Raw genomic sequence first — 12,916 nt, 5'->3', positions numbered from 1 at the left:
TAGAGAGCGGTAATTCGGCTCGTGTTGGTGTTGGTGGCGAAGAAGGTCTCCATTCCGAGACCTCTGATTGTCAGTCCATGCCATGTTTCACTCTGATACCCTTCTTCTTCAACGCCGCTTTCCCTTTGTCAATCCATTGTCTCAACACCGTCGGGTCTTCGTACCAATGCGTAAACGATAGATGTGATGGGAGAGTCTCAATTTCAGGCGATGCGTCGTTATCTTTCGTTTTGAGATCAAACGTGAGACCACCTCCTCTAACCCAGGCAGGGACATTGTTGACCGTTCTCAGTTCCTCCAAGATTCCTATGACGGCGAGTAAGATTTGATCCAGACCTGATGCCGCTGCATCGTCGTTCTCGTCTCGGAGTAGACTGGCCGCGAGCTTGCTATCTTGATGTTCTCGCTTATCGTATTCGGGGATGACGATCTGGTTCCATGGTTGCAACACCGCTTTGAGGGGAGAATCATCGAGAAGAACAGTAGTCTTTTCGTTAAGATCGGGTAGTAACTGAGACGGATGTTCTGAAAGATCATGTACGTGGTCGATGACCTTGTTAAGGTCTTTCGTCGTTTGAACTTTGCGAGCTGGGCAGGGTGCACAATTCAGTACGACACATGGAGTTCACAGAGATGATGAGACATACAGTAATCTGAGGCGTTTAGACCCATCTTATCTCTTGCCCAAACACCTGTCAATCTTCCTTCACCTCTCTTCAATCCCTCCTTCCCCTCTCGGGTTTCTGGTTCCCAGATCCCTCCTATCCATCGCTGTCCAAAAGCACCTTCCACCATCGCTCTCACATTATGCGGTTGCGCAGAGGACCAGACGAAGACTTCCCACGGTCTCAACCCTTCACGTTCTGGGAGGAAGAGATATTGGAGGAAGCATGAGAGGTAAGGACGTGGATGTGGTCGTCGACTATCGCCTGTTCCACGTGTCCGATAGACCAGTGCACCATTCAGATCTAAGACTAGTAGTTTGGGGATGTCGGTGTCCCTTTGAATAAGGTTGGACGGACGACTGAGATCGAGGTATTGCGGAGGGGGAAGTGAGACGGCCGGTGGTGGAGGTGACTGGTATCGTGCTCGAGGGGGGGGCGAGCTTCCGACTCTGCTTTGCGAAGAGAATCCACGACTACCATCCGGAGGAGCAAAAGTCGCTTCGGGATGTTGGTGAGACCACGGCGCAGTGTTTGGCACTCCAGACAGGGGTGGAGGGGTGTATGAAGGTATCCCAGCTGGAGTCGGCGTTGTTCGCGGCGAAGACTCATTACTGGCAAATCGAATATGTGGAGGAAGATAAGGAGCTCTATCCTTTTCCTCGTGTTGAGAATCTTGCCATGCGGGTGTCGGACGATATGGAGGTTGAGGGGCAGGGTGATTGTACGTGTCGCTATAAGCTTGTCTGTTATAGTTTGGATCGTACGTCTGGTCCACATAGGCCGATTGATGATAATTCGAGGGTCCAGCTTGTCCCCTCCTCCAATGTCTATCATTTCCCTGACCTCTCAAGTTTACACCGTGTCTGTCCTCCTGAAATCCTCCTCGTCCGTAGCTATCATAGTGACCTGCATGACCCCGAGAATCAGAGTACCATGCTGCTGTGGTGTCATGTTCTGATCGTGGAGGTGGAGGAGGTCGATATCGATCTCGGTTCTGTTCATCACCACCACGGCGAGACGGTCGGTATTTGTCATTCGTATGATAGCTCATTTTGTGGAGGGTTGACGCTGTGAAAGGAGTTCTGGGGTCGACGATGATATCATAATTAGTTGAATGTTCAGAACCAAACAAAAGGATTGGACGTACTTGGGAGGAGCGGTGCTCGGTATGTTGAGTGCAAAGCCGGGCGAAAGTAGTCTTAAACGAAGAGACGATCCGGACCGAGCGAAATGCCCTCGCATACGGATTTGAAGAATTGCGGAAGGGGTTATACGATCTGTAAAGATTGCTTGGAGGTACTGCACGAAAGAAGCTGTTGATCACTTCTGAAACTTATCGAGTGACGTGAACATCAAATCGCCGGGTGCAGGAGATAGCGTATGTATTTCCACCCCTCACATAATATACCTGTGGTTACAAAGAGCGAGCAGGACGTTTGATCTACGTTGCGACAGTATAGTCATAGGCAGCGTGCATCATAAAGTCACAAATCGGAAAGACCTCCACTGGGTATGTAGCGATCTAATGCAATGCATCTTTTGTTCTACTGAAAATCTAGCCGGATCACTCTTGCACACCTACTCCTCTCCGGTCTTTTGACCCTGGACCTCGCCGACGCTCTCACCGTGAATGACCTTGTCGACGGTGGCTTTGCCGGGGAGGACCATGGTGGGTGGGAGGTGCGTAAGAGGAGGGAGGAGGGCAGCGGCGGCTTGACGAGCGTTTTGTTGCAATACCATGCTAAGGTAGGGAGAAGGATATCAGTGATCTGCGTAAAACAGATATTGCAATCAAACAAAAGGTAGCAGTCACTCACTCCATGATGACGAGCGCGGCCATAGTCTCAACGATGGGGACAGCACGAGGGACGACACAAGGGTCGTGTCGACCCTTGGCAGCAAGAGTACCTGATGAACCGTCGTACCTGGCTGTATCTTGCTCTTGAGCGATGGTAGCGGGGGGCTTGAAGCCAATCCTACGATTATACACAAGCGTGTCAGTCTTGCTCGTCATACTGCGTTCGAAGCACAAGGCTGCAATTCACCTGAAGTAGATATCCTCTCCGTTAGAGATACCACCCTGTACACCACCACTCCAGTTGGTAGTTGTCCTCAACTTTCCGTCTTCTCCTTGAGTGAAAGGATCGTTGTGCACGCTTCCTGGGAAAGTTGTACCTCGAAGACCGGAACCGATCTCGAAAGATTTGGTAGATGGGATTGAGAGCATGGCGTGACCGAGGACAGCTTCGAGCTTGTCGAAACAGGGTTCACCAAGACCGAGGGGAGAGTTTCGGATGACACAGGTGATGGAACCACCAAGGGAGTCGTCTCGAGCCTTTGCGGCACGGATGGCCTATGAAAACCCAGATAGAGTCAGCGACAACGCACCCAAAGCGTACGAGTTCAGGGAAGAATCGCTTACCTCTTCCATCTTGGTGCTGGTAGCTTTGTGAGGACACCTTGTGATCTCCTTGTCCACTTCTTCCCTCTTGACCGTCTTAATCAAATCGACATACTCCTTGCCCAAGACCTCATCGTCCTCCTCTGCGAAAGGCAAAGCGACCTTTCCAACACTAGCGACGAAAGCTACGATCTCCACACCGAAAGCCTCCTTGAGGTACTTCTCCGCAATAGCACCGGCAGCAACACGACCGATGGTCTCTCGCGCGGAAGCACGACCACCTCCCGAGGAAGCTTTGACGCCGTATTTCGCAAGGTAGGTGTAGTCCGCGTGGGAAGGACGAGGGTAAAGATCGGTCTCGGCGTAGTCGTGAGGACGTTGGTCTTTGTTGTGGACGAGGAGACCGATAGGTGTACCGAGGGTCACACCGTGTTCGGTACCAGATTGGAGGTGAACAGAGTCGAACTCGGATCGCTGCACAGTACCATAAACAATAAGCACGTGCCCCTCAGCAGACGGTACACGAAACTGTAGCAAGAGGGAAAGGAGAACACTTACGGCAGTGGTGATATCACTTTGACCAGGTCTTCTTCTAGACAGTTGAGTTTGGATATCCTCCTCGGTCAATCGAAGTCCCTAATAATAATACCAACGATCGTCAATATTATCATTCGTAAAAGTTGGCAGTCACATCGACGTACAGGTGGGACACCGTCAACGATGCACCCAACACTCTTGCAGTGAGACTCCCCGTAGGTGTGTACTCTGTATAGTCTTCCGAAAGATGACATTATTGTGATTATTTGCTTTTGGTTGTAGAAGAAGGAAGAGAGAACGATGTATAGGTAGTGATTTCGGGTTGAACAGGTGAAAAGCCAAGGAGTGCTTTGAATCGCTGAATTTACGGTGCAAGCGAGTCATTCAGAGACCGTGCCTGAAAACAAGTTCCGACTTTGCCACCATCATCATGATACATCCTTCAACATTGCTTCCATGAAACTTCTACCGCACTCAGCACCAATAAGACTCGACACCGCAATATGGCTCGACCGCAACAGAATGCGAATAGACGGAAACGACATCGAGGTGAATACGATGACTACTCCTCCAATGCCAATGCCAGCGCTAGCGCTAGCGCCAGCGGTAGCACATCGATCAATCTCGCTGCGATGGTTCCAGACCCATCCGACGAGGCCGACCTGCCAGACGAGGACGCTACCAAAGGCGGCGCAGATCCATCTGTTGAACGTAATCCTCGTAGTCAGTGCTTGCCTGTAGCGGACTTACCAGCCGATTTCGACGGATTACCACTTGACGGAGCGCAGTTCCTTGCTCTTGCAAATAGGGCAAACGAGACATTACCTTCCTTCACAAGGGTAGATAATCCATATAGGGAATATTCACCCTCTATACCGGTAGAAGAGGAGGATATACGAGGGATCGCAGTAGGAGATGATAGAGGAGAAGGATCTTCCTCCTCAGGACAATTTCAGAGGACGAAGAAGGTGAAGCAGAGACATCCAGCGTTGCAGAAGGAAAGCTGGGAGGTGCTATTTCCGATTCATTATCAGAGCTATCGTAAGGTATGTTGTCGTTGCTGTTGTTGTCTCTCTTGCCCGCTCTCATTTGATCTTTCTCAAATACAATGAGTGCGGATATCGGCTCGCTGCCTGTTTAACGTAATAGTATGTGAGCTGATCTCCACCTTTGCTCTTCTAGAACCTCGCGGCTCGCTGGCCACCATCTCCTCTCCTTCCATACCCCGCTACCTATCCCCCACTACCCGAATCATCCGGCCGATCAGATTGGTACATGTTCATCAACGGTTATACCGTTCCGTCAAAACGGTCTAAAGGGAAGAAAAAGGTAGTCGTGCAGGTAGATGAAGAGGAAGCTATGAATGGAGGAGGGGGGTTGGATTTAGTGGATGTTCCGGTTGAAGTGGAGGAGAAGGTTGAGAAAGGCGAATCTAGAGAGCCGCTGGTCAGCGTGTTACAGCAATTGAACGCGGTGAGTGGGAGTATCATCTGATCTGGACGTCATTGAGCAATGCCGCTTCGGTCGTTGTACTCTGCTCTATTTGCGAGACATATTACCGTATAGTTATAGCATGTACTGACCTATCTGTAATTTTCACTCATCAGTCGCAAACTATCAACGTTCTTAGCCACTTTGCCACCTGGCTCGACGAAAACATCAACCAACTACCCTCTCCTTACCCTTCCTCACCGATCCTTTTACCCACTCAGCCAGACGAAGCGGACGACGATGATATCCCCTCTGCAACCAGAACCACCAAACCCACCAGCACCAACACCAGTACACGTGCACCCGACCCCTTGCCTTTGAATTACTTTAATTGGATTTTCGCCCTCATCCTCGTTCTACCAGCACAATTATCTTCAGGTGAAATATCGACCTTGAGAGAATTATCAAGAGCTGCGATGCGAGTGGCTGGTTGGAGATGGATAAGAGGGGTGGTATGTCGTGATGTCGGAGAAGGATGGAAATTGGGCGAAAAAGGTTGGCTGAAGAAAAGAACCCAAGGAGGAGGAGGTAGCTCTGAAGATGGTGTAGTAATCGAAGATACCGTCGATGAGATGTTGGCGAGATGTTGGATCATCGTTCATGCTGTTGCGATAGGTTGGGGACAGAAAGATCTTTTAGAAGAGCTTGAAAGTCTTTTCTCATAGCGAAGCGGACCGCAGGAGGGATCCTGTGTCTTCGGGAGGTAGTACAACAAACACCATCCGCGCTTGTATCATGCATGTATGCACCATGCAGACCTCCAACGATTGGGTCTTCGAATTTTCCTACATAGTGTTCATTTCCGCTGCTCACTTCAGTATACTGCGCAGGAGGGGAGCCTGGATTACCACAACCATGGGCGATATCACTCGATCAATGCATTGATCTCTGAGTATGGAATTAAATCATTTGATCTGATCTATTCTATACAGATATATGGCGTAAGATGCTATTTGATATTTCTTCTACAAACGTTCCTCTCCTCGAATACCAGATACAACAATAGAAGAGCAGATGATAAACCCACGAAAACCCTAAGAAGAAGGAGTATTATATGTACTATGCTTCAGCCCTCAATTTGGTTCGGAGAAGGTTCAACAACCAATCCTGATCCCAAACTCCTACACCCAGACTACTCTGCCTCATCACCATATCTCTCGAGTTCATCCCGCCCTCCGCGGAAGGTGCGATGGAATCATCTCCGATCGAACCGAATCTCGATCGAGCGAGGGACGATCTTCTCGGAACCCCAGTGCCACTCGAAGATCCCGCTTTGTCACCATGACTGTGTCCATGTTCTTGATGATCGGATTTGGGAGGGAAAGCGAATCCGCTGAACATGCTGTGCGTGTCTGCCGTAGCGGAACTACTGTGCGAATGATGACTGGGCGCCCCTCCCAAAGCTGAAGGAAGCACAGGTGGCGTCGAGACAGGGAATTCGAATTGAACCTTCGAAGGTCGTCGCGTACCGACAACTTCGGCTCCAACGCTCGTTTCGGCATTGTAAAGCTTGTCCATCTTTGACGCTGCCGAAAACTTCGGTGCCATCACACAAGCGTACTGCGCTCTGAACAAGGAAAAAGGCAGCCATTTGTCCGTGAATGTGTTGACGGCGGCGTCGTAGTTCGCGTAGAAGATGATGGCGTATGGAGGAGTGTAGACGTTGATGACGGGTCGCTTCGATCCTCCTGGGGTTAGAGGGACGAGCATGGGGTGAAGCGTCAGACGAGGTAGGATATGTGCCATATCCTCGGCGGTGAGCATCTCGTCGAGCATGGGTACAATGGCTCGTTCAAGAGACGAAAGAAGTGCCGAGACTCGCTTAGTCATGATCTCATCACGAGTCTCGAATTGCATGTTCCTCGTGATGACTGAAAGGATGTTCATCCCTTCGAGCAGAGCCAAAGCTTCTCCGATTTCTTCCACAGAGCCGCTGAGTTCGCCCTCGCTCGCCGGTTGTGCTCCGAAGGTGCACATCTCCCTCATCGGAAGCTGAGATCGCTTGTCCTTCTCGAGCAGGATTCGCAGTCCGTCGAAAGGCGTAGCCTGCACGACCGCGACTCCACCATAGAGCTTGCCCGGTTGCAAGACAGGCCGCAACGTCGAGTCGCAGAAACTTCGCATGTCCTCGAGAAGCGGAATCGTATGATCAAGGGGGACCGAAAGGGTCTTGTGCAAGGTACTGGCGACAGCTTGAGGATCGGCGAAGATGAAATGTCTCGACTGAAGATCGGATCGCTCGGCCGCGGAGGTAACGCGTCTGACGAGGAAGATGAGTTGACCCTTGGACACGGTATCCTCGCTGTTGGTAAGCTTGACCCAACCACTACCAGGCGTATTCGTCAGCACACTATATTGCAAACAAATGGATGCAAACTCACGTAGTCAAGATCTGGTCATATAGCACTCCTAATCTCTGGATTCCGTCCATTTCTCCTGTCAATCTAACAGCCAACTGACAGGAAGAAGTCGCAAACTTCTCCAAGAACTTGGTAATGCTGAGCGAGGTTGGTCTGCTGCCTGTAGCGGTTGTCACCGTGTTGGTAGTGACCATCGATCCTCGTCTGATATCCGCAAGCGTGGCCTCAAGCGCCGAATGATCGGTCTTCTGCATCTTCGAGTCGTTGCTGATAACTTGGTGGATGGGTAATAGCGTTGGATTCCGCCATGACCAAGATAACTTGAGAGCAGAAACAAAGGCATCATGTCCGATTGTAAGATCCATACCGAGGACGGTGGATTCGCTCGACATACTCTGATTGAATGACCTCGTCGGCACAGGTACATCGCCACCAGTAAGGGAAGCAATGTCGCACATTGGCAACATGCCGTCCGTAGAGTTGACCAGAACCCGGTCGCGATCGTCGAGCAATACCGAGGCGACGACAACTCTTCGTCTTCGTGCTCGTTCACGTTTGAGGTTCAACGAGTGAAGGGTGAAGAACACGCCACAACCGATGCAAGCGGCGAAAGCAAGCGCAGCGACGACACCAGTAATGGCAGCATTGGTCCCTGTCAGCTGACTATGTTTACCGATTTGCTTGTCCTGCGGCCAGGCGTATGTTGTACCCATCATCCCTGTAACTGACGTCAGCATCACACATCGGACTCCTTTGTATCGAAGCAACTCACCACAGAGGTGCATAGCACAAACGGCCACAGCTAAGATCAGAGCTACACATATCTTCGAGAACCAAGTGTGCTTGAGCTTTGGTCGAAGCATGATGAACATGATATACAGGGCGATCACAACCGCTCCGCACGCAATGATGACAGCGCCGATAACAGACCCAGCGTTGTAAGCCACATAAGGTATACCGACGATCGATGCTTGACCGATATAGTCTGGCATGGAAATCAACGCTCAGCGTTTTCATCGTTGGCATGAAGGGAAAAAACTCACGCATGCCAACCACTCCAAAACCAGCTGTGATACCGGTGATGAAAATCTTCGCAATCTCCGCTGGCGTGACCACGTCGAAGCCCAAAAACATCCTTATCCTAGTCAAGGTAGTACTGCGTGCAATCAGTCTGACTTTTTTGGTGGATTTGGTCGATGCTGTTCCGTTCTTCTCTACCGTCAAAGAGCTCAACTGATCCATAGCAGTAGGAGGATGGTCGGACGTTGTGTCCTTTTCCTCCGATGATGGGATTGTCGGACTCTTAGAGGCAGATGAGCCCCCAGCGTCCATATCGCCCTCCGGTAAGGACTGGATCCTCGCCAAGGTCGTAGGGCCACTGTACGACGGTCTGTCGGACCGCTGAATGGGATAAACGTTTACAGGGAGAGAAGCGCGGCGACGATCGAATTGATATAGAGGACTCGCATCGCCGAAAGGGGAGTCCGGAAAAAGAGGATGACCAGAGGGTGCTTCCGAGTTGTGGTTGGGAGAAACTTCCGACATGCTAGTGAGAGAAGGGAAATTGAACCCAGGAGTGAAAACGCCGTGATGCGAGTCAGGCATCACGGCGGCTATGGATGCTCGACGTGAGGTCGGAGGGTAGGTTAAGGGCAGGGGCATATTGGAGAGTGGCTGGCCGGTTATATGGGGAAGACTGACCGACGGTGATCGAGAATTAGCGGGACTGGTAGTAGTTGATGTTCCCGTGCGGCGTTCGAGCTCCTCCTTGACAGCTGAAGGGCCTAGTCGGAAATGCAATTCTTGCAGCGCTTTGTCGTCTCCAATGACCATCTCTTCGCCGCCGGCCACATAAGGATCTGACGATACTCCGTCAGAGTAATCGGACTTTGGTGATTTGTTCCCACTCTTATGACGATCTCCTTCTCCATCCGTATCCATCAGTGACCACTTCGCCACGCTTCCGGCTTGAGCAAACAAAGCGCCGACACCCATTGTCCCTCTACGCATCACCTTCCTGTGCGTTGACTTCCACACCCCGTAGTCATCTGCATCTCCCTTGCTCATGCTTGCGGATCTTTTTGCCCGTGAGGCTAAGCGCCTCTTCTTGCTTCCGGGAAGGATTACCCAATCCTTGAGCTTGGTGCCCATGACAAAGAAAGCTAGCGTCATGGCGAGACACGAGACCACGAGGGAGAGTACGGTGTAACCGGGATCGTATGCGAGGTAGAGAGCCGGATAGCTCCTGCGATCCATCATGGGATGATGTAGGGACAATGCGTTGTTGAAGATGAAGTGCATGGCGAAAGTCGAGACGGCTCCAAAACAAATACCTGCTGCTGTCAACAGGGCCTGATTTCGCCATCCGGTGTTAGTCGTCCGCCGTATTAGAAGTTCCAGAGTACACAACGACCCGACAAAGGCAATCACGTAGGAGAGAACGATGAAGCCCGCATTAAAATGTTGGTGAAGCACCACATAGCCGGGAGGGACAGAGTAAGCCTGAATACCATAGTCGTATGTGGCAAAGCTGATGAGGGGGTGTATGACTGTTGCATCATCGTTGTTTCCGCGTCGGGCGAGGGCAGAGGTTGCAGCAGAGAAGACACGGTTGAACGAGGCTGACATTGATTGAGAGGGGAATGGGGGACGTATTCGCGGTCGATGATGGACGTTGGGGACGGGATTCGCGGCGGCAATGTAGGGTAAACATAGAGCGAGAACGAAGAAGACTGATGAATTCCTTATTCTCCGTCGAGCTGATCGCAATAACCGCTGAGAAGGGGAGGGACGGACTAGAGGAGTTGTCAAGAATGAGAGAGGTTGTCGAGATGTCGAAGCGTGAGGTTGGCCGTCCTCTGAGGAGTATAGGGAGGGCATGTTGACGAGTGAGTGAGGCGGCGCGCGTTGAGTGGGTTTTGTCGAAGAGGTATTGGGATTTGCGTTTCTTCTGGAAGATTGGTTTGTCGATCACCTTGCCTCCGATCGAAAGAGAATCCCCCTAAACCCTAATACTTGCAATCCGATGATTGATATTTTACCCAACTCGAGATCCAGCCATGTGTTTTGAGTGTGGTGAAATTGACAAGCGACGTTTATACCAATCAAGCCCGCTGGTGGTGACTATTCATTGTTGATTCTGCTTTTCGACCAGGTTTTCACGAACTGCGATTGGAAAGACGATATATGTGGGAGGAGAGTAACAAGGATGAAGCATGATCATGGATGAGGATGGTGAGGATGGGGAGGATGGGAAGGATGGGATGGGAATAAAGTGGTAGAGTATGTAATTGGTGGTTGTGGTGATTAACGTGGTGATGTGGTGGTGGTGGGTGGTGTTTGCGAGGTAAACGTACAAAGTTAATTACTGCCATCCATGGTGTGGTACCGTACGGTGAGGCAAGGTGACATGAAAACCCTTAAAACGGATCCCGATCGCTTCTGCCACTTTTGGCAATCATTCCCAAATCATCTCGTTATTGACCATTTCAATCAATAACGGTAAATTACACTTTAAAATGACAAGACTCACTCCCTCCCGGTGATGCAGCGTTCTCATGCGTAAGCGTGAACAGAAGAATAATGCATTCGATTGTCCCCGAAACAGGGGAGGGGGGGGTGTAGTCACCGCTCCTGTTCTTCTTCTGCACGATCCTTCTATTTTTGTGCATTCACCGCAGCAGCAGGCGTCCTACCAAAAAAAGAGAACAGATCTGACATGCTCGCGTGGTGGTGAGATGGTCCGAAAACGTCTGAAACCTAACCACGTCAACAACAACAACGACAGCAGCCGCAAACTACATGCTGTACATAATCCCGAGGCTGGAACATGGGAAACGTCTTCTTTTACGGCAAGCTTTTACGTATTTTCAGCATTGTTGATCGGCTGCACCGACTAACTGCCCTTTGAGATGCATCGTTTTCACCATCAAGTTCCGTCGTACTTTACGGACGAGGCGCGATGAAGAGATCACCGTGTTCTCGTTATTAGAGTAGCGGTGATTAAGCTAGGCGACTGACTGGTCATGTCGCTATGTATGGGATATGCAAGGATGGATGCTTCTCGTGTTCTGCTCAGCAGAATAAAATCATACATACGGATATTGCGTACGCGTTGGGCCAATTCTGTGGTACATCGTTATGACGGAATGGAAAGCAAGCCCATAACGGGATTAACATCATGTTGACCTTTGTTTCAAGCAGACATCAGTGGCGTGAGTTGTGAAAGATCAATCGTACAGACGCCGATCTATCACGTTGCCGTGTAGATCACCATCGAGGATTGTTAAAACAACACATGTGGTATGCCATGGTGTCAAAAACAGACGACAAAGACGCCGCACGGACGAACGAACGAACGAACGAACGGACGGACTTGTGGTTTACAGGATCCGACGCCTCCAGTGAAGTTGTACGACGCGTGATTGTCGCCAGAACACCCCATTTCCCACCTTCCGGTAAGACTTGCCCTTCATGTGATTCGGGTCAAGAGCGCCTCTTCTAGTCGAAACTCGGGCCGATAGGCATATTGAGAGGGAAACAACAAAATAACTGGTGAGTAACCCACCCAAATCCACAATGCGGAATGCGTGCGCGTTCAAGCCAAATCGCTTCCCACTAAATCTTCGGAACACGTTAACGCACCAGAAGGCTGGAGAAGGTGACGCTATTCACGTTTTTACGTATTGACATCCGCGCATGACCACTACTACATACCGGAAAAGAACATGGATGTGGCGCTCTACGCTTTGGGGATTCAAAACCGAGCGGGTGGTCTCCTGTTTCGTGTTTGCGCGGTAGGTGCAGTCCGCCTAATGGGTCCGCTACCACCGTACGACATTGTTACAACAACAATTGCGAGACATAGCTGTTATCCAGTTAGACTTTTGACCATCTGGCTTGGTTATCCCAACATTGCAAGGGTGGGACCAAATTGATAAGCATATAGCTGTGCAACATTCTGCATGAATAGATGGAAAACATAATGTAAAATCTAATGGGATGAATACAAAATGTCCTTGATTAGGGTCAAATAGGAACTATGCTTCATTGGTATGATTGTACGAAATAGACAGTGTGGCATGCATTTGTGCCAGAGTCACACATATACAAATTTTACACCCATGTAGATATACACATACAGAACAATTAGGAGAAAGGGGACAGTACAGTCGACTTCAATGGCCATGTCTATCTGCGAGCACTGGATGTGCTATGGTAAGTAGATGGTGTTGATCGGAAAGAAATTGGTCGAGTGGTGGTGGTGGTGGACGGAAAACTGCCATGGCTTGGGTGGAGGTGGGTGGATATGGTTGACTCCCCTGCGGAGCTGTTCTGCCTGGTTATCTCTTTCATCCCCTCTACCATGTCATCCACAAACTGCTCATGATACCCTGGGCGTGTGAAAACCAAAAGGTCCTGAGTTGCAGAAGAATATGAGTGGTAATCTTGTTGTCCAGACA

General features: G+C 50.3%; 4 protein-coding genes across 4 annotated transcripts; 1 reads left to right on the top strand and 3 right to left on the bottom strand.

Moving 5' to 3' along the window:
* Positions 1-70: 70 nt before the first annotated feature.
* CI109_101181 (uncharacterized protein) lies at positions 71-1,716 on the bottom strand (the record flags this gene model as incomplete). The annotated part of the gene is made up of 2 exons (XM_032006633.2): positions 71-588; positions 648-1,716. The coding sequence occupies 2 exons, from the start codon at positions 1,714-1,716 to the stop codon at positions 71-73; spliced, it is 1,587 nt and encodes a 528-aa protein (XP_031859149.2).
* A 527-nt stretch (positions 1,717-2,243) lies between these two features.
* CI109_101180 (chorismate synthase) lies at positions 2,244-3,857 on the bottom strand (the record flags this gene model as incomplete). The annotated part of the gene is made up of 6 exons (XM_032006634.1): positions 2,244-2,406; positions 2,483-2,641; positions 2,711-3,018; positions 3,088-3,540; positions 3,625-3,702; positions 3,768-3,857. The coding sequence occupies 6 exons, from the start codon at positions 3,855-3,857 to the stop codon at positions 2,244-2,246; spliced, it is 1,251 nt and encodes a 416-aa protein (XP_031859150.1).
* A 249-nt stretch (positions 3,858-4,106) lies between these two features.
* CI109_101179 (uncharacterized protein) lies at positions 4,107-5,759 on the top strand (the record flags this gene model as incomplete). The annotated part of the gene is made up of 3 exons (XM_032006635.1): positions 4,107-4,649; positions 4,786-5,076; positions 5,211-5,759. The coding sequence occupies 3 exons, from the start codon at positions 4,107-4,109 to the stop codon at positions 5,757-5,759; spliced, it is 1,383 nt and encodes a 460-aa protein (XP_031859151.1).
* Positions 5,760-6,153: 394 nt separating this feature from the next.
* CI109_101178 (uncharacterized protein) lies at positions 6,154-10,515 on the bottom strand (the record flags this gene model as incomplete). The annotated part of the gene is made up of 5 exons (XM_032006636.2): positions 6,154-7,420; positions 7,476-8,172; positions 8,227-8,439; positions 8,498-10,404; positions 10,496-10,515. 5 exons carry the CDS (start codon positions 10,513-10,515, stop codon positions 6,154-6,156), a joined length of 4,104 nt encoding a protein of 1,367 aa, XP_031859152.2.
* Positions 10,516-12,916: the final 2,401 nt, after the last annotated feature.

The sequence above is a fragment of the Kwoniella shandongensis genome, chromosome 2 (genome assembly GCF_008629635.2).
Source record: "Kwoniella shandongensis chromosome 2, complete sequence".
NCBI classification, from domain to species: Eukaryota; Fungi; Basidiomycota; class Tremellomycetes; order Tremellales; family Cryptococcaceae; genus Kwoniella; species Kwoniella shandongensis.
Note: the sequence above shows the minus strand (reverse complement) of the source record. Positions and strands in the feature narration are given on the sequence as shown.